A 26,295-nucleotide genomic window follows, 5' to 3' on the forward strand; every position below is an offset into this window, starting at 1 on the left:
CTAATTGGAGCTGTCTCTTTCTTATTAAACAGAAAGGTTATAAAAATGTGTGTTGAGGGTTTAAGAGCAATACCTCTCGGCTGTTCTGATTGTTATGACAAGGATAATGTACCGGAAGCCCGTGGTTGGCGGTCTAGGTGGAGCAGGCTCTGGCGGCTGGGCAAGGGCAGGGCCCGGGCTGGGGCCTGGGCAGGGCCAGGCTGGCTCTCCCCGCGGAGCCTTGCACAGCACAGGCTTGAGGAATGGCAGCCTTCCCCAGAACAATTGCTCTCTAAACACTTAGGCTGCTGTGACAGGGCTGTCCATCACCCAGGCCTCTGACTGGGGGAATTCGCATAATTTACTGAGAGGCAGGGGAGAGGGGGAAGCGATTCCAATTAGCTGAGCCAGGAGGCAGATGAGTTCCCCAAGACTTCAGTGCTTCAGGAAGATGAGTAAATACCCCCTCTCTGTAATGGGAGGAGAAGTCTCTGCCTCTGTTCTAGCAACTGAGGACAAAGGTACTGAGAGGTACCCATTCTGCAGATGGGAGCATGAGGCCCACGGCTGTAAAAGGCCTTTCCCAAGGTCATCCAAAGAGGGTGGAAACAAGTCAGGACCTGTTTGGAGCCAAGGCCTTGTGCCTAGCACCCATCCCTCCCCGTACCCACCTTTGGGGTGGGGTGTACACCCTAACTCTGTTCTGGAAGCCTCTGGGCCCCCCTCCCCTCTGCCATCCTTCATCAGAGCAGCCCCACTTTAATCTGTCATATATGGGAGATCTGTATCAAATCTAGTTTAAAATTAATTCCACGTTGCTTAAAAAGACAGTTGGAAATCCAGTGTTCTGGAAGAGGCTGACAAGATTTCCATGGACCCCTTCCCGCTTGCCCACTGCCCCCATCTGACCCGTTTCATAGACAAATCTGTTTATTCCCTGGGATCCTTCCCTGGCCCTCTCTCACAGAAGATAGCTTCCAGACTGACCTGGGCCACCCACCTCCTGTTCTTATTTGTCACCTGTCTCTACAGACCACCCTACTCTCCCTGTGTACCTCAGGGGCTGCAAGAAGTTCTCTGTACATGAGCCCAACCTCACTGACACGTCACTCTGGAATGTGCTCCGGTCCCAGTCCCACCCCGGCTTGGGGTTCAGTTCCAAGCTGTCTAGGGCAGTCTCCGTATGTGCTGGGCCCAGCTCACTGCCTCAACTGGAGGGGCAGCACTCTTGCCCCTCCTCCCTCCATGGGCCTGGCACCCCCCTTTCTCCCCACCCCACCCCGGGGGCAGCCCTTCATGCCTGCTTATGATTCAGCAATGGACCCAGCCCCCAGTGGCTTCCCAGCAGCTCTGAGAGGAAGATGAGGGGGTTTATTGAACCCATATTACTTTCAAGGAGACTGAGGCACAGTGACATTAGGTAATGAGCTCAAGGTTACCTGGGCTCACTGAATGTCCGCTGCCTCCCCAGCCATGAATCAGGCCAAGCATGGGGATGACTGTCCTTTCCACCCTGTGCTCATGGGACATTTCTCCTATGATTTGCAGGCACAGCTGATATCCAGCTCTGCCACCCGCCTCCTGGCCTCCTGGCCTCCTGGCCTCCTGGCTTGCCCGCTCCAGTGCAATGGGCTCCTCCATCATGGAGAACTCACTTCTCGAAACAGAGCAGACCTTAAACGCTTCACTGGCTTTCCCTGGAGCAGATCCTACCTTCACACCTTTTCCTAGTTCTCCCATGCTCCCTTCACCTGGAATGCCCTCTCTTCTACCTCCAGAAAGCCTTCCCATATCCACCACCCCCCACCACAGAAAGCAGTCACTGCCCTCATGCACCCCAAAGTACTGATGTTCAATTCCACTGGGCCGGGGAGGGGGGCTCCATGGATGGGAGGCAGAGGAGGTGGGGCAGGGGCCCTTGCCTCACCAGTGGGATCCGAGGCCTGCTCACTGGTCACGTGAGGAGAGATCCCCAACTGCTGCCTGCAAACCCTGCCTGGAGGTGCCTGGCGGGGGGGGGGGGGGGGGGAGGGGTTGCAAATGGAGCAGAGAGGTTTGGTCCAAGCAAGAGAGACAAGGCCTGTTAGATGCTGGTCAAACCGGAAGGCTGCACTGCCACCCCAGGAGTGGGCAGGAAGTGCTAATTTGCATGCCAAGTGCATAGTTTTGCATATTGAGATAAGATGGTCTTATTAAAATGTTTTTTTTTTCAGAAGATCACAATGGGCTCCTCATGACTCAACCCAGGAGGAGCTGGATTGGGAGTCAAATCCCATCTCCGCTGCTTCCAGGCCCAATGGAACAACTCACTCTGAACCATTGGAGCCTCAGTTTCCTCCTCCACTCATTGGGGCAATGCTATGTACTTGGGAATTAGGCATCCTTCCTGCTGTGCCTGGTATGTGTGGGGAAGGAGGGGCTGGAGGGGAGGGGGAATGGTGATGGGGCTTATGATTCCCATTCACTTTCAAGAGGAAAGGTCAGGAATTCTCCCCAGAAATTCGCAGGAAAGCCAGAGTGACCCAGGGCAAGCCTTTCCTCTGTACAGGGAACATGGGTTCTCAGTTCCCAGAGAAGTCTGGGAGTAGGGGTACTCCAGTTGTGGGGTGAGTTCCCTCACTGCCTGTTTACCAGGAAGATGCAGCAAGACTCTTTGTGAGGTCAAAGTACGGTCCGCAGGCTCAGTACGGTCCGCAGGCTCTGCCAAGAGCAGGTCTGGAGGCCGGGGGCGGGGGGTGGGGGGGTCCGCAGAGCCTGGGGTGAGGAGATTCCAGACTTGCCCAGCTTTCTTCTATAAGAGCAGCTAGGCCAGTGTTCTGAGGCCAGCCTGAATGGGCAACAGCTGCCCTGGAGCGTCCAGCAGAACTGCTACAGCGTGCGGATGGGGGGGCACCTAGTGGCTGGGGCTTACGGGGAGCCCTCAGTTCAATCAAAGCCATGGAGCTGGCAGAGAGTGGCACAGGAAGCCGGGAGGAGGCTATACGGAGTTCCAAGGGCAGCGTCCATCTCACTCCCAGGGATCTGACCTGCAGGACTGGCCGGGGTCACATGGCAAGCCTGACTCCAGACCCCAGCACAATGGAGGCGATCTATTATTACATAGTCATTTAGTCATTCATTAACCCTTGATAATTCCCTGCCCTTTGAGGGGCAGGAGCATGCCCCACATACCTACTTCCCCTGGGTTTGAGCACCATCCCCCTCTCCTGCCCCATGCCTGACTCATCGGCAGCCTTTCCTGTCCATGGCCTGCTCCCCACCACCCCAAGGCAGCTGGCTTGGCTTTTCAGGCAAGACCTGAGTGGCTTTTTGCAAAATGCTGAGTCTACATCCTGATCCTCCCCGAGGTCTCTCTCGGTCTCTCTCAGCGTGTCTCTCCATCCGCCTCTGCCTCTCCAAAACTCCTCCTCTCTCATTTAAAAATTAACACCTCAGCAAGATGGTGCTCTGGAGCTGCCAGACCGGGCTCAGGGAGGCCATGCCAGTAGGCGCCGGGTGGGTCGGGGGAGGAGCCCTTCCAGCTGGGGGCAATATAAACAGACAGAAGCCTCCTTGTCTTCCCCCCGCCCCCGACTCTCACTGGCCTACCTGGGTGTAACCACCCAACCATCCCCTTCTGCCTGCCCGGAGCCCAGCGAGGCTCTCTGACGTCTGGACCTCAGAGAGAAGGCTTGGCTCTGCCTTGGGGGTTCCCTACTGTCCTTTGAAATAGATTCTGGGGCTCAATCATTTCTAGAACAGCCAGGTTGTTTCTTACCTGCCTAGACCCTGGGCCCAGCTGGGAAGGGATCCAGAATCCTTGCAAGCCACGGTCCCCTGTGGCACTTGTACCTGGAGGACCTCCCTCTCCTCACCCCACACCTTCTGGACTGTGATGCCCCCGCTCAGCCAGCCCCCCTGGGGCACAGTGGTCCCAGGCCCGCCTCTGCCCTGCCTGTCCCATCAGCTCCCATCCCTGCCCCTGTCTCCTGCCACGCAGCATAGGCTGTGCCTTCTGTCAAGACCAGGTGCGCCCCTCATTTGCCTAACCTGGTACCACTTCATGCCGGCTGAGGAAAGAGAGCAGCACGTTTCCACCCAGGCTAGGGAGAGGGACAGCCCTGCCTGCTTGCCCCTTCGTGTGGCCTGAGGAGCTGGAGCTTCCAGCCCTGCTGCCTGCCCAGCCTGGGCCCATCTGTCTTGAGTGCCCCTAGTCTCCCCTGCACCCCCTAGACAGCGGAGTAGCCTCCAAGCCACACAACATTCCTCAGCAGATCCTAATGGCTCACCCATTCCCCCCTAGAGTCAGTGCCACTGAAGATTTCATAGGGGACTGGGCTGGAAAAATCTCCTACTCCTCCAAGGGCCTAGGTAGTTGCTGCGTCCTAAGTAAACCTGCATGATGCTTGAGGCTAATGTCCTGGCTTCTGTGACAACAGGTCCAGGCTGAAAGGGGCTTCTCTGCGATCCACATCCCCAGGCCACTCCAACCAGAGGGGGAGGAGTCCATGCCTCCTTTCTCCCTGCTCCCTGTCCCACTTCACCTCGGACCCTAGAATAGGCAGAGGTCTTAAAGGATCTAGCCCAGGAGATGGTGAGGCTGCAGACAGAGCCGTGCTTCTGAGAATGGAGAGACCCAGACCCCGTGCTAATGGGAAAGCTGGACTGGTTCTTGGCAGAAAGCTTCCTTTCTCCTCCCTGCCTGGTGTCCAAGGAGCTCAGGGGGAGGGTCCTGAGTGCCAGCACCAGCCCCAGGAGGCAGCGGCCTCATGAAATGGGACCAGGCAGCCTCTCTGGGGCCTTCCAGCTTCTCACACCACGCTGCTCTTACTGGCCCAGCTGCCACCTCCCATAGCATCAACGTCTTTCAGTTACGGAAGAAGAACCCCTGGCCTCATCCGTCTTCCAGGCTCAACAAATGAAGTGCTAACTGCCCCTCACAGGAAGGGCAGGTATCAGTTAAATGGAGTGGGGGTGGAGCTGTGTCCTGCCCGCCCCTCAACCATCTAGCAGAAAATAATCCACTACAGGGTTGAAGGGCAAAAGCCAAGGGATGCTTTTAGCTGAAGAAGCAAAACGACTTTCCTCAGGGAGTTTCCCTAGCCCACTGCTCAAAGAGTCACTCTCTGGAGTCTAGCCTTGGTTTCTCCTGCTGTCTTATGTTCCATCAGTACTTATTGCCCTCATTCAAGCGCCTTCTGCTGTTGGGGAGGGGAAGGTGGATGGCATGAGGTGTGGACCTGCCCTCAGACAGCCCCCCCGCTTAGCAAACGGACTTCTCACTCTGCGCTCACATTGAGCAGAGCTAACTCATTCAGGAGACGCATCCCTGGCCTGCTGGTTTCATTCAAGTCACCAAAGCCCTCTGTGCCTCAGTTCCCTCATTTGCAAAATGAGCGAGTTGGGGACAGGTTGTTTCTCTTTCCCAGTCTTGGTGGGGGAGGCCAGCACCCGCTCGTCTCCGCTCTCTGAGGGCCTGGGGGGGCGGCTATCAGAGGAGGCAATTTGCCGTGGCCATTCTGCTGATGGGGCGTTAGGCGGTGATGGAGGGCAGGCTCTGTCAGAGCCTGACTTAGCCCGCTGCTGACGCTCTTCACTTCCACCTGGAGGCAGAAAAACGTGTCTCGGGGAGAGTTAGAGCCACTGTCAGTGTGGCCAGGGGCTCCGAGGAGACTTTTGTTTATTTGGAAGCCATTTAGACACCTAATGCTCTTCCGAGGGGAGAATTTCTGTCTTTTATTTGTCCTCATTTTCTCTTGCCACAGTGGGATGCAGGCCCCAGGGCGGGGGGCGAAACCAGCATCTGGGCCTCTGTGCCACGCACATGGCTGCAGCGCGGGGGGCCAATGTGCAGGTCAGGTTCTCCCAAGAGGGGCTCTGAGAATGCCCCGAGGGGCACGGAGGACAGAACCTAGACCGGAGTCTGCAGCCTGGGTCCGTTTGCCCACCGCAACCCCGAGACAAGCCCTGCCCTTCCTTGGCCTGTTTCCTCAGAGGTTGGACCAGCAGCTACGGGGGGCGGGGGGGGATGGGGACCACCAAGACAGGGGCTCCTGGTGGGAGCAGGCCCTCTGGCTGGACAGTCATGTCCATCGCCATCCTGCCTAAGTTGGGTAAGTGAAGGGCAGTGAAGGTGATGCTGTGCTTCCCTGTACTCACACAACCAAAGATCTTTCTCCAAGGATGCGGCCACCTGGGCGGCTGGAATCTCAGTGCAGGGGGGAACAGGCTCTCCTTACACCCTGGCTCATCGTCACCCCGGAGCCGAGCCCTGCCCCGTGAAGCCATGGCAGCCTGCCGTCTGCCTGCCCGTCTCTGCCAGGAACAACCCCAGGGGCTGTGTTTCCGCCTCCCCCTCGTGAAGAGGTCCAGCGAGAAAGAAGCTGGGGCCTGGACAGTCTCCTCATGGCAACCTGCACACGTCTGCTTCCATCCTGCCTCAGCCCTCTGCTCAGATGCTCTGCCAGGGACGCCCTTCTCCCCACCTGCAGCCCCGCATCCACCCAAGCCCTCCCAGTTCTTCTGTGTCAGTTCCAAGGCCCCTTCCTCCAGCAAGCCTTCCCTGACTACCCAAGCCTCACATTGCTGAGTGACCACATCCACAGGACGTAATTCATGATTTGAGGTATTCATTCTGTTCTTCCTATGTCGTATTTCCCCACTAAGTAGAGAGTTCCCAGGGGCCAAGGATCTACACCTGCCACAACCTACCCGATTAACTAGTGTCCTCTCTCAGTCAAATAATCGGAGTTCAGTGTCCCTCACGATGATGAGGTCTTTCCGGGGAGGCCTGGGTTTCCCCAGGAGCACGGTGCTGGGTTCTTGATCTTGGAAGCCATGATGGAGACACAAAGGTCCAGGAGACTAGTGTCACTCTTGGTCACGGGGAAACAGATCTGGGATGACAACCTAGGTCTCCAGACTTGAAACTCCATGCCTGATCTGCACTGCCCACCGGGTGGCCTCAGGCAAGTCTCCTCCCCGCTCTGGGCCTCAGTTTCCCCTTCTGTCTAACAAGGGGTTCCTACAGGCTCTGACAGTCTGTAGCCTAGGACTTGGCCCTGATTTTGGCGTGCCAGCAGTGATGGCTACATTGTCTGAAAGGGTTAAACTCCAGTCCTTCCCATTTATTACAACAAATGGCACTAAGCGGACTGTGGGTCATTTAGTGTGCGGAGGATCCTTGAAGGATTCTTTTTTTTTAAAGATTTTATTTATTTATTTGACAGACAGAGACACAGCGAGAGAGGGAACACAAGCAGGGGGAGGGGGAGAGGGAGAAGCAGGCTTCCCGCGGAGCAGGGAGCCCGACGCGGGGCTCGATCCCAGGACCCTGGGATCATGACCTGAGCCGAAGGCAGACGCTTAACCGACTGAGCCACCCAGGCACCCCATCCTTGAAGGATTCTTAATGCCTTTGGAAGTGGGGTCCCTGTCTCATTGCACCTGGAGGCCACGCTGCATCTGCACCATGCTCTGGCAGAGGCATCTGCGGGACATCACATGGCGAGAGGTCCCCGAGGAGCTAGTGGGTGAGGCAAGGTAGCCACTGGCGGGTGTGAGCACTGACAGGCAGCCCATACATGGAGTGTGCCTGGCTGGGGGCCCTTAGGGACCACTGACTCCAGTCCAAAGGGGACAGAAAATAGGCAAATCAGAGGGGGCTAAATGAGGTGGGGACAGCCTCCTGTTATAGGACACTTGTCAGGACAGGCAAAGCTGGGGCAATGGGGCTCGGAAAGGTGGGTCCTGGCTCAGGTCATGCTCAGCTCTGAGGAGTCTCCCTTCTTTCCCTAGCTAATATGCCCATCCCACCTTGCTCATCTTACAAGGCCAAGCTGGAATCCCTCCTTCTTTTCTAGGAAGACTTCCCTGCCTGCCAGCAAGTAGGTCCTGCTCTTCCTGGGGAGGCCTGAGTCTCTGTGTGGTTCCCTTTCATTTAAGCCTTTGCTGAGTGCCAAGTCTTGCCCTCGAGGTGTTACCTGCTTTGGGTCTTCAGGCTGCCCCTCCCAGGGGTACCATGTTTCCCATTATATGGACAAAGAAACAGAAGCTCAGAGAGGCAAAGCGACTTACCTATACTACCTGTGATATCTGATGCTAAAGCTTTCACTCCTCGTGCCCAGACTAGACCACTCTTCCTGGGCATACCCCAAGCTCCTGGAGATGCCACTCAAAAGTCCTTATGTCAACAATTCCTGTATTCTCCCAATGCCCAGGTTCTGTGCGGGGCCCTGAGGAAGTGACAAGGACAAGGGAGACTCAGGCCCCAGCTTAACAAGAGTCCAGTGTGCAAGCATTTTCCTGAATCGGAGATGGAGGCTATGGACCCTCTGTGTGTGTGTGTGTGTGTGTGTGTATCTTGGGAAGTGGGGGCAGGAGAGTGAGGACTGGCCTGGGGTGACCTGTCTAGTTGAGGTGGGGTCTGGGAGGGCTTCCTGGCATAAGCAGTATTTATGGGTCCATAAATATCATGGGCTCAAGTGGTAGGGATGAGGGAGTATGTTCCTGGTGGAGGGAACCATAGGAGGAAAGCGCTAAGAACACCGGGAGCTGTCTAGCCCACTGGCTAATGGAATGGCAAAGGGTGATGAGAGGGAGGCTGGAGGTGAGCACGCTGGAGTGGGGATCTTGCTGCCCCGGGTGTCCTGGGTGGACATTCCCGATGGGCTTCCTCCTCCCTTGTGTGGCATAGCCAAGCCCACGACTTGCTTGGCCCGTAGGAGTGTTTCCATAAAGACCTCTCAGTTTCTTCTGGTCTGCTGAGCTGACCTCCCCTCAGCCCAAATGCAGGACTGGCACCAGCCAGGTCCCCTGCCATGGCTGGCCCCTCTCTGCAGGCTGCAGCTTTACCTGCCCCTGCCACCCCGTGTCTTCCAGCACAGGCACCTCTTGGCCAGGTAGGTAGTCTTTGCTGCCAAACATATCAATGTGCCTGCCATGGAAGTCCCCCTATTTCTGGGAAGACTTGATTTTTCCTCCCATGATTTTAAACTGGGGCTGGAGCCAGCTGCCAGGAGGCTGAAGATGTTGTGAGCCTCAAAGTTGGAATGTGTAAATTCTTACTACCAGTGTACTCTTAATTACCTTCCCTCCTTATTTGTCTTCCTTTAACGGCCTGTCAACCAAAAGCTCCCACCTTTCCCTCTGTGCCAGCAGCCTCAATTAGGTGCATATCTGTGGCGGCTGGAACTGAAATGCCCAACTACCAAAGCCCACTCACCGCACCCAGCCTGGATACAGCTGCCTGATGGCTTGGGCACTCTTCAGGTACAGTACTGCCACTCGGTGCCGAAGGGCAGAGAGACTGCCCCGACACTTCTTACCCTGCCACTGCAGAGCCTGCTTTGGGAAGGTTCCCAACCTAACCCCAGAGGACACCTAACCCCAGACGGTAACACCCTTTGTGCTGGGTCCCTGGAGCCATGCACTACAGGCATTTATCCAGCAAATAGATGGGGGAGGACACCATGCACCCATCCTGCCCTGGGTATGGGGGCTGGGAGGGGGCTGGTTAGCTCAGGGCATGTCGACTCTTCTGTGTAGAACCTCCCCACCCCCACCCCCTCTGTCTAGCCTGGAGGGACTGCCCAATCCAGAGGTGGGGGTGGGGACATCTGGCACAATCAGGCATCTGGTTTGGTGAGAGCCCTGCTTGTCCCCGTACAGCTGGCCCAGCTTGGCCTCCCAGAGTCCACTAGGCCCCTTCTGGTCACCAGGCCCCAAGCCAGTCAGGGGTTCGGGGCTCAGGGCACTGCCTTCCTCAGACAATGTTTTGGGGGCCTCAGAGTTTGGGACCTATTGGCAAACCTCACTCAGATCAGGGGAGGGGGAAACTTCGAAGCTGTCCCCTTGTCAAACCCTGGCTTGTGAGGGTGGGGCAGGCATGGGACAGCCCAGGCAGGACTGGGGAGCTAGTAAGGGTTGTCCTGAGCCTTATTTCCAGCCCCTGACCTCTGCCCTCCTTAGTCTAGGGGCCACCATTCTTCCCTCAACATTAAATCCTCCTCGGGCTGACCTGTGAGTACCCAGGGAGTGGGAGGCTCACCCCGATATCATGAAGTGGGGGCTCTTGCCCAGGTGGCTACTGTTCCTCATTCCTCATGTTAAGCGCAAAGTCTGTGGTCAGCTACTGCTGAAGGGATCTTGCCCCAAGCCGGGCTGGCAGGAAACATTCTCCCAGCCTATCTGCACAGGGGGAAGAGCAGAGTTCCAGGGGCAACTTCCGGGGAATCTCTCGGATGCTCTCTCCCAACCAAGAGCATTTCAGTTTACCAAGCAATTGACTCCCATTCTCACCTCATCCTAGAAATGGGGTTAAGCACCCACACAAGCATCCACAAGAGAGGAAACAGGCTCTGAGAGGCCCACAAGCTGCAGGGTCAGAAGCCACACCAGCCCCAGCCTTCTCCCTGCAGCAGGGAGGAGCCAGGGGCCTCAGGACAGAAACGATTGGATTGTGCAGGGGTGAGCTTCCGGGCACTGGAGGAGGAGGCTCTGGAAGCCTCGGGGCTGGGGCTAGGGGCCGGTCAGCAAACAGTGCCTGCTTAGGCCGGTGAAGTAAATGAGTGGCTGTGGAGGGCTGCATCCTGCCATTCTCAGCCCCTCACAACTGTGCAGCTGGATCCAGGTTCCCGCTCAGAGATCCAGGAGACCCAGGCCCTTTCTTTCTGTCATGGCGTGGGGACCCGAGTCCCCTAGGAGAGGACTCCTGCAAGTGGCGAGAGCCCCTGGGGGTGTGAGTTCAGCACCGATGCCCTCTTCTCTGGTCTGCTAAAGAGTGCCATTCCACCATTAAACCTGTGACTCCAGGCCTTAAGCCTGTTGAAGGTCGAGCCCCCAGAAGGGTCACACAGGCGCCTGCCGTGGGCCGCGGGGCCAGAAACTCCTACCGCGGGTGCGGCGGAGAGGGGCACGGCGTCCGAGGCTGGCGGACAGAGGCGCGCACCGGGAGGTGGGCCCACGGCTGGGGCGCAGGACGCGCGCGCACGGGCTCCGCTCGGCCGCGCGGGCCAGCAGGGCCGGCTCGGGGCTGCGCGGGCACGAGGGGCGCGCGGGCACGGACGGGCGCGCGGCCGCGGCGGGGGCGCGCGGGGGCGGGCCGGCCGGGGAGGGCGGCGCCGGCAGGTTGGCGGCGGCCGCTATTTGAGCGCCGGTCCCGGGCCGGGCGCTCAGAGCGCTTCGAGTCAGCGCGGCGGAGAGATCGCGGCGCGCCGCCCGCAGAGGCGCTGCGGCCCGTGCAGCCCCGGAGGCCCCGCGCGAAGGAGGCGGAGGAGGCGGAGAGGCGGAGAGGCCGGATTGCCGCCCGCCGCCCGCGCCCCCCCTCCCCGCGGCGCCGCATCTTGAATGGAAACATGGCGGTGCCGGCTCGGACCTGCGGCGCCTCTCGGCCCGGCCCGGCGCCGACTGCGCTCCCCTGGCCCGGCCGCGGCCCCCGGCCCGGCCCCGGAGCCCGGCGCCCGCTGTTGCTGCTGTTGCCGCCGCTGCTGCTGCTACCGCTGCTCGCCGCCCCCGGAGCCTCTGCCTACAGCTTCCCCCAGCAGCACACGTAAGTGGCCTCCCCGGCCGGCCGCGGGACCCCGCCGATCCCTGCGCGCCCCTCCGCCCCTCCGCCCCCCGGCCCCCCCGGCCCGCGCCCGTCCCTCCCCGCGCCGGGGCGGGGGCGCTGGGTCCGGCTGCGGGCTGCGCCCCGGGGGCGGCGGCCCCAAGACCAGAGGGCGGGCAGCCGCGGTCCCGGCGCTTCTGGCTGCGTCGCGAAACTTCCCCGCGGTGCCCCTTATCCGCCCCCCAACCCCCAAACGGGGCAGAGCAAGATCTGCAAGCCTAGGGATGGGGTGGGGGGTTCCGAGTTTGCCAGCTGATTCCCCTGCCGCTGTCCCGGTGAGAGGGGAACCTGAGGTTGGGTGAGGGGGCGGCCGAGGACCCCTGCCCGGCAGAGCTGGAGTCGCGCGTCTGCCCCACGTTTCGTCCCCAGTGGGAACCCGGCGCTTTTGAGCCAGAGGTGGGGGACACCTCCACACCTGTCTTCATTGGCCTTTTCCTTTGACGGGAAGGGCTGGATGCGGAGGATGCAAGCACCTTCTTGTGACCAGTACCACAGAGGGGGTCAATGTCCCTTGTTCTTGTCCCCTCACTCCACCTGAGGGGAGGGTCCCCTGGAGAGCCCAATTGGGAGGTGAAGGTGCTGGGATGGAGGCAGAAAGTGAATGGCAGGGAGGACCCCTGCCTGCTCGCGCTGCTGCCGCCGCCACTTACGTGTGCTGCTGGGGGAAGCGAATGGCATCTCCTGGCCCTGCCGCTTCTGCTGGTTCTCGTGGTCCTTTTGAGCCTTCTCTCCCTCCCCAAGAGCCCGCAAACTTGGGCATCCTCCTCTGGTGAGCTTGGCCAGTTGTGTCTGGGGCTCGGAGTGGGTATTCAGTGCATGTGGCCTTTAGGACAGCAGCTATTTCTGTGGGCACCATGCCCCGGACTTATGTCAGTGCCCAGACACCCCTCGCCCCTGTGGCTTTGGGCCATGGTGACCACCTTGCTGTCTGTTATGTCTCCAGGTCTGTGGAGCCACCTGTCCCTGGAATCCTTCGCCAGTAGTCAGGCCTGGGGTTTGGGAAATGAGTAGCTGGGCTGCTAGTGGCCAAGGGGAAGGTTCTGGCCTCAGGGAAGGGGAGAGGCTGACTCTGCGTCATTAGACCATTTCTGCCTCAAAACCTGCCGACTCCAGCTTGTAGGTTCTCCCAGATAAGGGCAAAACAAACTCAGAAAAGGCACCGCTCTGAGTGTCTCTTCGTCTCGTCGTTTCTTTCCTCACACAGCCTGGCTGTGCTCAGGCGGGTGATCAGTCGGCAAATTACAGGTGCCGCACGGACGTGTCCTCTGTCAACCGTCTGGATTGTTTGTGTGTGCGTTGGGGGGTGCGCAGGGAGAGGAGGATCATATGGAAGTTCAGGGCTTGTGGGGGCGTTATGTCTTTCATTTGCTGTGATGAAAATGGATTTCAACCATAGTGTTTAAAAAGAGCAAAAGCGTTGTTTTTTTGTTGTTCTTTTTTCCTCAAAGCCAAGCCACAATATTTTTCCCCGAGCCATTTCCTAGCTCCTTGATTGAACGAAGGTTTAAATAGATGTCTCTTTTCACCTCTTCCCACCTCGCCCCCTCTCCTTGCAACCTGCAGTGGGCCAGATGGCTGTCGGGCCCGCCATGGGTCTCCGTTGGAAGGACAGTGTGAGACCCTGACCAGAATGGACCCCTGTCACTCTGTCCCCAGCAAGAAGACGATGAGGCGGGTGTGATGGCACCAGCACATTTCCAGCTGGACGCTCTTCTCTTGTTGATAGAGTTGGAGCTAATTTGAGGGTTTGGGACATGTCTCGCAAACCATAATTAGAGAATGAGAGTGGGGGGTGGGATGGGGGCTGCGCGGCTCTGAGGGTCCAGGGGGAAGTGACTGATGTGACGACGACACACAGGGTTTACCGTGACAGCCCGCGCCCTTCAGCTGCCCTGGTCCCGCAGATGCGGATGCCCATTGACCCTTGGAAGGAGGAAGGGGAGGGAATTGAGTGAGGGCCCCCACATGACTGCAGCTAGCTGGAGCGGGGGCTTTTGTTGAACTCACATGAAAGGCTGAGGCGGCTGCCGTGGGGCTGCCTTGGGGTGGATGGCCTCCCTGAACTCTCCGGGGTCAGTGGCCAGGCTAGGACGAGACGTCGATACAGGTGGCTTTCTGAGATGCGAAGTGGGAGCCTCAGTGTCATGGCACTGGGGTGATGGCCCCTCAGTGGAGAGGGCCCTAGACGGCAAAGTCGTTTCCTCAACCACGCCTGGCAGAGCGATGGGGCCCAGCTCTGCGAGCTACTGGGTTTTAAGCCAGTGTGGGTTTGGGGTCCGATAGCCATTATTTCTGTCATCACTGTGGCAGCGTGGCTCTCTGCCCATCAGGCGAGTGGATTGAGACAGCCGCTGGAACAAGGAGGGCAGAGGAATTGCCGCTGGAGTGGGGACAGGGCTTTGGTTTTGGCGGCAGAGGGTAGGGGGTACTCCCTCACCCCACTTGGACCGAGATTAGGGTTTCAAACAAGGAGGAGGCCACAGGAGCGAGTACATATGTGTGCACACGTGCACTCGTGTGTTTGGGGCTGAAGTTCGGGGAGAAGGAGTCAGAGCACACTCTCCCTTTCCCCCGCCTCCCCGTTTCCAATTCGTCTCACTCCAGCCGTGGCCGTGGCCATGGCTGTGAATGGCGAATGGCCACCGCTGCCTGCCAAGGGCAACTGCTTTGCCTCTCCCTGCGTCTTTCTCCCATCCATCCCCGGCACCCCCCCCCCCGCCCCCTCCTTGGGTCCCCCCAGCCCCACTCCATCCCTCTCATTGCTCTGGGCCCACCCTGCCTGCCTCTTTTGTGGGACCTCTGTCCCCTGTTCTCCGGAGTCCCCAGGTTTCTCTGTCCCCTGCTCTGTGGGGCCCTGGCTGAGTGCTGGGTGGAGTGCCGGGCTGAGCTGCGTGGCTGGCTGCACCCTCTTAGCCCCACTCTGCCCCAGTGAGGGTGCTGGCCAGCACCTCCCTTCCTCTGGCAGGGCGCGTGGGGAGCCGAGAGCAGCCTGAGGGGTCGGAACCCACCCAGCAGATTAATGACAGCTGGAGTACGTGCTCCTTTTCCTGAGTGCCCACGACGGGGCATGCGTCAGTCTAGCTACGGTTAATGGTGGGTGACGTGTGTCTGTCTGGGCCTCTGAGCCCGCGCCTTCACCTCCCTGTGACTCTCCCTGTTAGAGGGAGGCAACATCACACATCTGGGTCCCCCCATCTCCCCAGTGACCTGCCGCAGCTTTTGCAGGAGGGAGGGGGTGAGGCTTCACAGGCTGCTGCCACCACCACTGGCATGCAGAGCTGCCAAAGTGCTCGCATCCCTCCTGCTGTGGAGGACTTGGGGAGCCCCTTGGCTGCTGCCCCCCCCGTGCCCCCCCCCATATTGGGCACCTCCTCCTGGCCAGCTCTGTCAGACTAACCCCTGAGAGGGTGGCGGAGCTGGTTTGAGATTGCATCCCCTCCTAATCTGTGGGCGAGTCTCACGCTGGATTCTCAGTCACACTGGTGTCCCCAAGGAGAGACTGACTCACAAGTGGAGTGAGCACTTCTACGCTCAATGCCTCCTTTTCCCTTCTGCCTGTATGCAGGTGGGCACTGCCAGCTCATGGCACCTTAGATGTGTATGGGTGGACCCTGCCAGCTCCTGGGAGGAGGCAGTTAGTGGACATGCTGGGTGTCAGGTGTGTAGGCCTAGCAGGCTCAAGCGTTGGCCTCCAGAGCTGACCCTCTTGTTGCGATGATCTTGCTTCGGTTTCCCCAACTGAGATCATAGAATCTGCTTAAGAGGCTGGTGGTGAGAATTCCTGCGAGGGGAATGTAGCCTCTGGTGGGCACGGAGGGTTCCATGGGTGGACAGCACAACAGCTATCGTAAACGTTAGCATCCGGCCCTAAGGCTGCAGCCTGACCAGGCCCCTGCCCACCAGTCTTTTCCCCCTGCTCCCATGGGCTGAGTGCCTTCCTCTCTCCGCTTTGCTGATGCTGTCCCCTCATCACTGCATGCTCTCCTCAGGGGTTTAAATACCTCTTTCAAGGTCCCGTACCCACACCGTCTGGAGGCCTCTGGGTTGTGCCCCTAGCTCAGACTGTACCCACCCACATGGGATGTCACCTCCTTGAGGACAGACACTGGGCCACCTCCCTCCCTCACTGCCTGAAGCCCAGCTTGACTGTGGTGGGGAACATCACCAGGCTTATGGTGGGTCTTCTTTCAATGAGCTCAGGCCAGGCCCTTACTACATTACGGCCTTGACTGCAGAACCTGTGCTCATGCCCATCCCACAGATGAGGAGACTAAGACTCAGAAAGATGCAGGCCCTCCCCAAAGCTCCGCAACTTCTGGAGGAAGGTCTGGAAGAGGACTAATCTTTTCGATGCTTAGCTGCCCTGCCAGGAGCCTGGGCACATCTGAGCATTGGGCCCAGGAAGTGGGGGGTGGGGACTCAAAACCTGGGTCTTTGGATGAAAATGAACAGGCCTAAGACCTGTGAGGCGCGCTTAGGCCTTCCAGCTGTAACCTTTCCTGCACTGTCCCTCTGCTCTCCTGGGTCTCAGACAGCCTCGAGGGGGCTTTCTTCCTTGGCCCACAGCTGCCCTGCCAGCCCATTTCCACCCCCTTCCACATGTACACAGGTGATCATGGGGCCCCCGACTCAGATTTTCCTCTTCTCCAAGGCTTTGAGTCATAGACCAGGCCTGCCTGGCATGGAGAGGTGGGCAGGAGGGACTCCCATCTCAAGATGCCAAGATGCCATCTCCCCCTCCAGATTCCATATGATTCCAGAGAGAAGGGGCATGGGGTGGTTAATGGAAACCTGAGGCTGGATCCTCTAGTCCCTTGGCAGTTTTGTCGGCCCCGAGGGGACTTCAGAGGACTCAGACCATATAGACCTTAGAGGTTTCCATGCTGTAAGGACAGGTGTGACCTGGGGGGCTAGGGAACTATTCAAGGGCCAGCTGGAGGTTTGGGAGTCAAAGTAAGTAGGCCTGTGGCATGGGCTTGTCTAGCAGGTAGAGTCGTCTGTGGCTGGGGGGCTGGTCTCTTTCTCCTTCTGCTTCCCGTACCCCCTGCCCGCTGCTGTCCTTGTGGGCTTCTAGATTTGAGATCTGCCTCAGGAACTGGTGACCTGTGTCTTTAAGTGAGGGCTCAGGCCTCGGGAATGGGGGAGGGAACACCAGGGTCTAGGGTACCATGAAGGCAAGGGTGGGGGGCTTTCCCACTGCTGGCTACAATCCCTCCAGCCAACTGGGAAGCTTCTGTTCATGTCAGGTTGGGTTTTTTTTTCCCCCCCCTCTGGTGCCTACTGTCTAAACAAGAAGCTACAGAATCAATATTCGTATTCCCAGAGGGAGGTGTATGTGTGGTTTTTGCTTTTTTTCTTTTCCCTTCCTCTCTTGTCCTGTGTAACCTGAAGAGCCTTCTGAGCTGCCTGTGGCTAAAGTTGGCGGTGGGGGGAGTTGGCAGTGCAGGTGACCACCAATGGATTGGGATGCCCCGGGGGGGGCTTGCAAATTCCCCACGGGGGTCTCTTAGAGCTACCCTAAAGGAGTCAAGGATGCTGTCATTCAGGCCCACACAGTCTGAGCCCTACTTTATGCAGGCACGACCCGGGGGCTTGGCTCCATCTGGTCATGCCCTGCCATAGGTTTGGTGTCCCTGGGCTGATCCTGCTCGTGGGCCACCTAGTCCCTCTCCCAGCTGAGCTGGGCCCCCTCCTTCTGGGGCTGTCTGGTCCGCATGGCTCCTGGCCATTGCTCGTGCTGGTGCCTGAGCCTGTGGGGGATGGGACCTCGCAGACTAGGAGACCCTGTCTCTCTGGGCTTAGGTGAGGGGAATCTTCCCGTGGGGGGGCCTCAGGGGCCTTGCCTCGGGTTAGCCTGGTCCTGGGGGGCCCTCTGTCAAAGGCAGTTCCAGCCCAATCTTGTCAGCTGGGTAGCTGGCAGGGTGGTGACCTTGGACAAGCCCCTCCTCCCCCTGGGCCTCAGTTTCCTGTCTTCTAGGCTCTTCTGACTCTGACATTCCAGTGTCCTAATAAGATAGGTTCAGGGTCTTCCCGCTCCTCTTCACCCTGTGCTCTAGCCACAGAGGGAGGCCTGACCCCCAACCCAGCTAGACCTCAGCTCCTCCAGTGTGAGGAGGCTGCACCTCCCCTACTGGCCTCTGGCCACACTTGGGTGTCCTGAAGCTTCTTCTCAGACTGACCCACTTTGGGCTCTAATCAACCTAATTGTTTAGCAGAGAGGGAGGGGCATGGGAAGCCTTTCCTGCTGATCATTAACCAGCTCTCCCCACCTTGGAAATGACTCTTAAATGAAGGGGAAAGGAGTGGCGAAGAGAGGGAGGAGTCGCCCCCTCTGCCTCTCTTCCCTGCCCGCCTTCGTAGACCGTGGCTCCCTGGCTCCCTGGCTCCCTGGCTCCCTGGCTCCCTGGCTCCCTGGCTCCCTGGCTCCCTGGCTCCCCCCTCGATGCCTTCCTTCCCTGCTGGCTACCTCTTGCTGAATGAGGGCCCTGCTTGGTGCGCACCGAGGCTCTGCCACACCTCCCACCAGCTGTGTGACCTTGGGAACTTCCTCAGCCTCTCTGGGTCTTGGGGCCTCATCTGTAAAATAGAGTTCCCTTGAGTGTACTGCCTCATAGGGCTGGGGTACCGAAGATCCTGAGGGAGGGGCCTGGCCCCAGGGGGTGCATGATAAGGGCACATGCATCCTGACTCAACCTGTGAGGGTTCTCAGTCCAGCTAGGCCTGTACTCCAAGTGCCAGGCACCTCTCCCGTCACCCACAACACCCCTGGCCCAGCCGGGCCCTCCGGGCACCTGAGACTCAGCTGAGGTTTCGTGTCTTTCCTCCCGTGCTTGGCCCTTGCCTTGGCCTGTGTATGGAAGTATGTAAGCGTGTGCTCTTGTGTGTGTGTGTACACGTGTGTTAGGTGTGTTCATGTGAATGCACACTTGTGTGAACGTCCGTTTGTATACGAAAACGAGCTTGTGTGTGGGTGTGTGCGTGTGCCCCTGCGTGTGCATGCTTGCATATTGTTTGTGTGCATACGAGCGGGTCTGTGTGTATGCACGTGCTCACGCGTACACATAGGTGTGGGCGTGTGCTGGTGCACGTGTGCACATATGTGTGTGCAGGCAGATGTGCGGTTTGTCTGTGCTCTTGGTGCCCACCTCCCGCACCCGCCTTTGAAGGTAATGCCAGAGCTCACTGGGCAAACACTGGCCGTGGGAAATACAGCAGCCCGGTCGTTAGGACCAGTGTTTGGCAAACTTTTATGTCAGGAACAGCCCGAGTTAAGGCTGATCTGGAAAGTCTGATCATCTACCAACTGGCTCGATGACAGTCTGTGAAGGAAACACACAGGCTGCATGCTTGTAATTCAGATGTTTGCAGAATGAATGGTATTTAGATGCACTGGAGGACTTGGGACTCAGAGAAGCTTGGTGAGTCGTTTGTGAAGTGAAGCGTCTTTGCAACCAGCCCTTCCCTTGTGGGGAATCTGAAGGGTGGCCATGGAGGTTGGGGTGCAGGGAGAGTGGAAACCCTTGCTGTGTGACCTTGGGCTGGTGTTTTTCCGCCCTTGGAGTGGGTGCTTCTCATTTGCACACCAAGGGAGGGAGACTGGCATCCCTTGGAGCATCTGCTGTAGGTTTGGGGTTCTCACCCCCAGGAAGATATTTATGCAGTCAGTTGCAGGCACGATTTGGGGTACAATAGCTTGATGATCCTCACATGTTCCTCTATTTAGGGCACCTCCCACGAAGTCTCTTCCTTTCAAGGATGAATTTTTGTCTACTGGGTCTTCATAAACCAACAGTCTGGGTGCTGGCCCTTGGGGCTCTTGTGTGTCCAGCTGAGCTCTGGCCCTGATCTGGTGGGTTCTGATGTCTGAGAGAACTGTAAGTTTTGCTTTCCTAGCATTCTCAGGGCCTGTGCATTGTCCATGCTGGGGTAGCCCAGTGTCCTCGGCATTTTGGGAGAGGGTTTCTGCAAAGAGCAGAGGTGGCCGAGAAGGGCTCTGGAGGCTGCAAGGCCAGCGAGGGTTCCTGGGGGGAGAGGGAGGGGGGCAGGGTGCCTGGGCCGGGCCATCTGCTTGGGCAGTATGGGCCTTGCATGGTTCCCGTCTTGGGAAGGACGTATCCCAGCCACAGAAGCCCCTGGGGACCCAGATACCTCCATTGTAAGACGAGGAAACTGATGTCTGAGGTGGCAGAGAGGAGCCTTCAGGCCCCACATGTCTTCTGGCTGCACACCGCCTGCAGACAGGGCCCCATCCCCAGTGCTCAGTACAGGCTGCTCGAAGAATGACCCCAGCTTAGCTGTCCTTGCTCTATGACATACAACTGGTTCTCTTAATAAAAACATCCCTGGGGCGCCTGGGTGGCTCAGTCGGTTAAACATCCAACTCTCGATTTCAGCTCAGGTCATGGTCTCAGGGCTGTAAGATCGAGCCCTGAGTCGGGCTCTGCCCTGGGTATGGAGCCTGCTTAAGATTCTCTCTTCCTCTCCCCTACCTTCTTTCTCTCCCTCTCTAAAAAGTAAAAAAATAAAACCCCTGATATGGGATACAGGAGCAATTTGAGGCCTCTTCTGGCAAATCCTATAGAGCAAGGCGCCTGTGTGGTGTGAGGCCCCAGCTCCTGGCCTCCCTCTGGGACAGACGTTGGTGCCTCCCTGCCGTTTTAGAGGCAGCAAGAATTTCAAGGTACCCTCAGAAAGAACAGCTTTGTCACCAGGCGGGCAAGGATAGCCTGGTGTGTTCCTGCGATGGGTAGGGGCCCCTGCTCGACTGCGCGTTTCCAGCCTGACATGGCATTTTAGCCGTGATAACTTCCCTCTGCAGCCCCGTGTTCTTTGCCTGCTGGCGCCGCCTAAAATGCTGCATTTGAAGCCTTAAAGGTCAGGCCTGGTGCTGCTACCAGTTCCAACAAACAAACAACGAAACAACCCACCTCAGCCCTGCCCCCAGCTTCATTTATTAGAAAAGAGAAACGAGCTGACGGAACAGGCTTCTGTGCTGAGGGCTGTCACAGCTGGACATTTCTCCTTTCCCCCTGCGAGCTGAGGCTGGGGTGGGCTTGGGGGAACCTGGAAGTCTTCCCTTCTTTTCCTGGACCCCCTAGGTACGCTGCAGTGTCTCCTGCTGAGGGTCAGCGATGACCTTGCGCCCCGGAAGCCTACCATGGGCAGAGCCCCACTTCCCAGGCTAGCATTGGAGACCCTGCCGGGACTGCCTCCGGTCTCTGGCCACTAGCCCTGTAACTCTCCAGGCTCCAGCCAGGCCCAACCGCTTACAGGTCCTAGTAGGAGCTCTGGCCTTTGCACCTTCTGGCCTTTGCTCAGCATATCCCTCTATCAGGCTGGCCTGCTCAGCCCAAGTACTGAGGCAAAGAGCCCTTCTGACCGATGCCCTCCTCTGGCTCTCAACCCCTTGTGGGCCTTTTTGACAACCCTAGGCCCCAGTGCACAGGAGCCTTCCAGAGTAGGCATTGAGCTGACTACTACCCCTTCAGAAGGCGAGTCTGAAGAGTATATTTGGCTGCAAGGAAAAGAGGCAGTTTTTACATACACCATGGCAACCACAGCGTGATGATTTTTTTTCATCATGGTTAGTCCCTTTATCCTCTGACAGGGAGCCCAGAGGTGGGTGAGTGTAGGCTGTCATTGAGGACCAAGTCCACACCCGCACTCTGCCTGTCTGGCCTCACTTTTAGTGGGGGCTCTCTGTTCTTGGCGGACTCCCCTCATGGCAACATGATAGCTGCCATAGCTCCGGGCATCACAGGTACCAGACAATAGGAGTAAAGGGGATATTGGGTTCCTCTTAAGAGGTTAGGAAACCAGGCTCAGAAGCCCCTGGCCAACTTCCCCTCATACCTCATTGGTTAGCACTGGGTCACATGTGCACTCTAAACCAATCACTGGCAATAGGGAAAGTGCACTGTGATTGGCTCCGGCTAATCAGGATTTACCCTTGAGCAAAGGATGGGGTCACCTTGGGGATGGAGGCAGGAGAGATTCTTACAGACGTGGGTTTTGTTAGCAAGAAGCGGAGAGTAATGGAGAATAGGAAGGAAATTTCTGCTACAGGGTCAGACCAGAGGCCTGAACATGGGGTGGGGGTGAGGAAGAAGGTCGAAGGGGAAGAGAAAGGGAAAGGAAGGGGGGATATCCATGCTCAAGGAATCATTTGTTAGGAAAGTGGTTATTTTAACTACATCATCAGTCACTATGAGCTGGGCCCTGGGTGATGTATTTCATGTATCCTATCTAGTGAGATCAGTTCATTTTTATTCCCATTTCACAGACAAGAGAAATTGAGGCTCAGCAGGACTGAGTGATGCTGAAATCACACAGATAGTGAGTGGTGGAAGCAGGCTTCATACCCCAGTACTCAGGTCTGAGCACCCAGCCACGGCCTCCCATGGCCCTTCTGCAGCCCACCTCCTCCAGGCAGTCCCCTGACCACAGGACCCTCAGGGTGCCCCCACACTCCTGTGCCCTTCCGTCACAACTGTTCCTCCTCAAGCGCTGCCTCTTTTACCAGGCTGGGGCACTGTTTCGCCAGGTGCTGGCTCTCCCACTGGGCTTGGGGCGCACCCTGAGTCCTTGGAGGCGGTGGTGAACTGGAAAGACGCAGACAGAGGCCATGTCCTACTGCTGCAGAGCTGAGGAAGTGACCCATGGACATGGCCAAGGGGCGGGCCTGAACTTGTCCCGTGCTGCCTGTGAGACTTGGTTCTGGGCTTGGGCAGGGGCAGCTGTAGGGTGGGTATACTTGTGTGTCTGCTTTCTACGGAGAGGACTGGGGTGTCATTGGTTGGCTCCCCTGATGGATATGACAAGATCCATGCTCCAATGAGGCCATGTTCTCATGACCTTGCCCCTGGCGCTTTCTCTCTGGGCTCTGTTCCCTGCACCAATCGTGGGTGTGGGCTGGCCGCAGTGTCCAGGGGTTACCCAGCCAAGGGCACAGGTCTTGGGAGAAGCCCTGGGCTCTGTCTTGCTCCTAGGTCGGGTGCCCCTCTGGCCACTGTTCCCCACCTGTCACATGAGTGAAGAGGGCTCTCTGGGGCTGGCCTTTACTGGCACAGCTATGAGTCCTCCAGACCAAGCCAGGCCTCCTCTGATCTGAGTCTCCTTCTAGGCCTTCTCCCATTAGCCGGCTGGGAGCTGATGGTACTGTGACCACCTGTGCATGCATGGAGTGGGGGAGAAGAGCAGTCTAGATTCACTCCCCACCCCCCCACCACTCCACCCCTCACCCTCCATCTTCCAACCAGCTCCGTCCCCCCACCCCTGCCCCGGTGGTGCCTAGCTTTACCTGTGGGAGACTCAGAGGGAGGGAGGCAGATGGGCAGCAAGGTCAAGTATTTAAGCCAGACCTTGGCTGCTGTAGTCCCCAGAAACCTCAGGGGCTTGTGCTATAGGGACTGGGCCTCCCCTTGCCCTTCCTCCCTCTGCCAGGGTCATCCTACCCCACCCCTAGCCTTGGCCTGTGTCCAGCTCACTGTGGGAGTCTGGGCAAGCTACCTGCCCTCCTCCTCTGAGCCTCAGTATCCTCATTACTCCCGGGACCCTCCAGATTGATGGATCCTTCTTCAGCTGAGGACGATGCTCTCCTGCTACCCCTTCTGTGTAGCTCTCATCTCTGTCCTACCCTGTAAGCTGGCGCTATGGAGACCATAGACAAGGGGGCTGCTTCTGATGGGCACAGGAGTGGGCCCAGGAGGGGATCTCTGCCCTCAGGACTGAGTACCTACAAGGACAGCAGCCATTGTCTTCCACGGGGGCTGAACAAGCACCTACTATGCACTGAGCATGGAATAAGCCAGGGAGCAGTTGGATGGGCTGCAAAGGGCCTTGCCAACTCCAAGCATCACCTGCCTGTGGTCCAGCTGACCTGTCTGCCCCTTAGTGATTGACTGGGAGTCACTGTTCCCTGAAGCCTCCCCTGACTTGTCCACGTGGGTCAGGGGCCTCATAGGCTGCCCAAAGGCTCCCTCATTCTTGTCTCGCTATAGACCTTGCTGCCTACCCCTCAAGGCTGTGTGCCTGGGAGAGGCAGTGGCAGGGGCCACCTGTCCTTGGCTGGAGCTCCAAGCTCGCACATACCAAGTACTTAGTAAACGTTCACTGAACAGAGTCTACACAGGTGTCTGAAGGCCAAGCTGGTTGTGTCTTTGGAAGCTGGAATAACTTTTACAGGGTCTGGGACAGGGCCCCCAGATGGGCCTGGCTTTGCTGGTGCCATAAAGCCAAGGCCATCCCACACACCCTCCTGTGGCTTTCACAAGGAATTGCCCCAGCCCAGGTGCTGACTCCAAGGTCTGCCCTTAGGGGAGAGGGGGACGTGGGGTCCAGGAACCCATGAGACTATGTTATTAGGTGGGGCAGGGCCTAGGGATTGATATCTTCCAGAGCCACCCAGGTGAGCCAAGATAGAGAAGCATGGAAATAGGAAAGTAAACACAGGACCCACCCCCCCCTTTGCCCCCGCCCAGCAAGGGGGACTGAGGCGTCCAGGCACTGGGGGGTGGGGGCTGACATTCCAGTTCTGGGGAGTCTCCTGATTGGGGTCCCTGTGGAAGCCAGCTCTTCCCAGATGCCTGTGCACGTGGCCAGCGGCCAGAGTCTGTGGCCTGTCTCAGGGAGAACACCAGGCCTCCTCAGCTGGCTGCCCACTCCTTCCTGACTGCGCCTCTGTGTTGAGACTTGCTCTTGCCTCATCCACCCTGCTGACCACGCCACAGCCTGCCCATGTCTCAGGACCCACCTCCTGGGTCGTGACCGCCCCTTCCCACCCAAGTTGGCTTAGCTGTGTGCTGGGCCTGCACTCTGGGAGCTCACCGTCTGTGGGGGAGACCGACAGTGAAGAAGAAATGGAAGCAAGGTTGAATAAATAATAACTATGCCTGGTGCTCTAGGCAGCATCCAAGGGGTGAAGAGACACTGCCTCTGGGAGTGGTGGGGAAGGTGGGGCAGGGCTCATTCTCCAGGTGGAGTTCTGACCAGCCTTTTCAGGGTCCCTGCCATTCCCATGGTCCTGGGCCTCCCCCAGTCAAGGCTGTGGAGGCCCGGGGAAAGCACTCGGACCCACTTTCCTCTGAGAGAAGGCCACTGATGGGGGGACAAGGACAAGGGGCAGGGGTGGGGGAGGGGCGGGGCTTGCCCATTCGGATCCAGCCCCAGTGTCCTAAGCTCCTAGGCTCCATCCCTGCCCTGCCGACCTGTTCCTGCTTCCCTCCCCCCCCCCAACAGTGCCTCCTAGCACCCAGGACAGTTTAGGCTCTGCTCAGCTCATGACCGGGGCCCTGCGGCCCCGAGTTCCCTGGCGCAGAGCAGCTGGGGGTGGGGGGGCAGGGAACAATCCCAGAGGCCGTTAAGCGGGATGATTTACATGGTTCCTAGCCCGCGCCGGGGGAAATAAATTTCACAGGTGATTTCCAGATTGGTGGCGTATGGAGGCCATTACTCGAACATGGAGGAGGGTGAGGACTCCATGGGGCTTCCAGAAGGACCTAGAGCCATGGGCTCTGCTGGCCTTGCTGCACCTGCCTGCTGCCTGCTAGGAAGCCCGGTCCAGGTGATGGGGATTGAGGCAGGGGCGGCGGGGGGGAGCTGTGGGTCGTAAAGAGAGCCCCGTATATGGCCTTGTTTGAGTCATTTTCTGCCTCAGTTTCCTAATCTTTAAAATGGGACCATATTTCCTGTACTTTGGAGTTGTGAGGATGGAGCATCCGGTCTTTTAGCCAACACTTTTTGAGCACCTGCTATGTGCCTGGTCACAAGAGAGGGTGTTTTAGTGACAATATCTGTGTCAAAAATATCAGGAAAATTGTGAGCGCTTTGCACTTGTGGGCATCCCTGGCTGGAGTGGCAGCAGGAGGGTCTTACTGCTGGAGCCCCCATCTAGCCCGTGCAGACAGTCATACTATCCCCAACCTCTAATGTACAAGGGGCTGAGGCTCAGGGCTCTTTGCTGCCCCCGGCCAGGGGACTTGGGGGGGGGGGTGGTCCAGGTCACAAGTTACAAAGTAAGGGGCAGTGTTGGGATGCCCAGGGCAGGAGGCTCTGCACTAGGGCCTGGTTGTAATGGGCACCAGTTAGCGGTTAGTCCAGAGTGAATGAGTAAATGGAATTTGTTCCTGGGAGTCTGAGCACTTTGCCACCAATCTGTCTCCCTTACTCCCCTGCCCGGAGGGCCCACCTTCCCTGGGTGCTTCCACACCCATGCAGCCCAGGTCCTACTTTTCCCAGATGGAGAGCTCACAGAGGGTGGGGGCCGAGCATTCAGTACCTCTCCCAGCAGGGCAAGTAGTAGGTAACCTTTGTGTTAAACAAAATTTACAAAGTTGATGGGCAGACACTCTGATCCCTGCTTTTCTCATCTGAGAAATGGGGAGAGGCAGCCCCCCCTTTCTCACAGACTGGCCTTGGGTGCCTATGAACTGGGCTGGTAAACATAGGGCAGATACCCTGGCAGGGGTGCCCCACAGGTCAGTGCAAGGGGGATACAAGGGCCCGCTCTCCTTGTCTCCCTGCCATCAGGAGCCCACCACCCTCCCCACTTCGGCACGTGGAGGTGCTCCCCGTGTATTTGAGGTTGGTGGGCTCTGCCAGACTCTGTGTGGGAGAGCAGCCTGCTTTGGTGCCCATGGTCAGTCTGTGTGTTCACAGGACATCACTTTGGACAGGGCTCACCTTGCTGCTGGGCCTTGCACGTGCTGCACCCTCCGTCTGGACTGCCCACCAGC

The 26,295-nt window shown here is 58.2% G+C and overlaps 1 protein-coding gene across 16 annotated transcripts in view; it reads left to right on the forward strand.

Annotated features, from left to right (window-relative positions):
• The first annotated feature begins 11,075 nt into the window (after positions 1 to 11,075).
• Positions 11,076 to 26,295, forward strand: part of CACNA2D2 (calcium voltage-gated channel auxiliary subunit alpha2delta 2) — a 142,328-nt gene continuing 127,108 nt past the window's right edge. For 10 of the 16 annotated variants that reach the window (XR_010412909.1, XR_010412914.1, XM_064595600.1 and 7 more), the window contains exon 1: positions 11,078 to 11,506. Coding sequence is in view for 14 of the 16 variants with exons in the window: in XM_064595600.1 (XP_064451670.1) it covers positions 11,313 to 11,506 (194 nt within the window). In the remaining 2 variants the exon portion in view is untranslated. Of the gene's footprint in view, positions 11,507 to 26,295 lie in introns of all 16 variants that reach the window. The other 6 variants (XM_045862284.3, XM_045862285.3, XM_064595605.1 and 3 more) reach the window with 3 other exon arrangements.

The sequence above is a fragment of the Mirounga angustirostris genome, unplaced genomic scaffold (assembly GCF_029215605.1).
Source record: "Mirounga angustirostris isolate CCGP_5_RB_7025 unplaced genomic scaffold, mMirAng1.0.hap1 SCAF_1, whole genome shotgun sequence".
Taxonomy (NCBI): Eukaryota; Metazoa; Chordata; class Mammalia; order Carnivora; family Phocidae; genus Mirounga; species Mirounga angustirostris.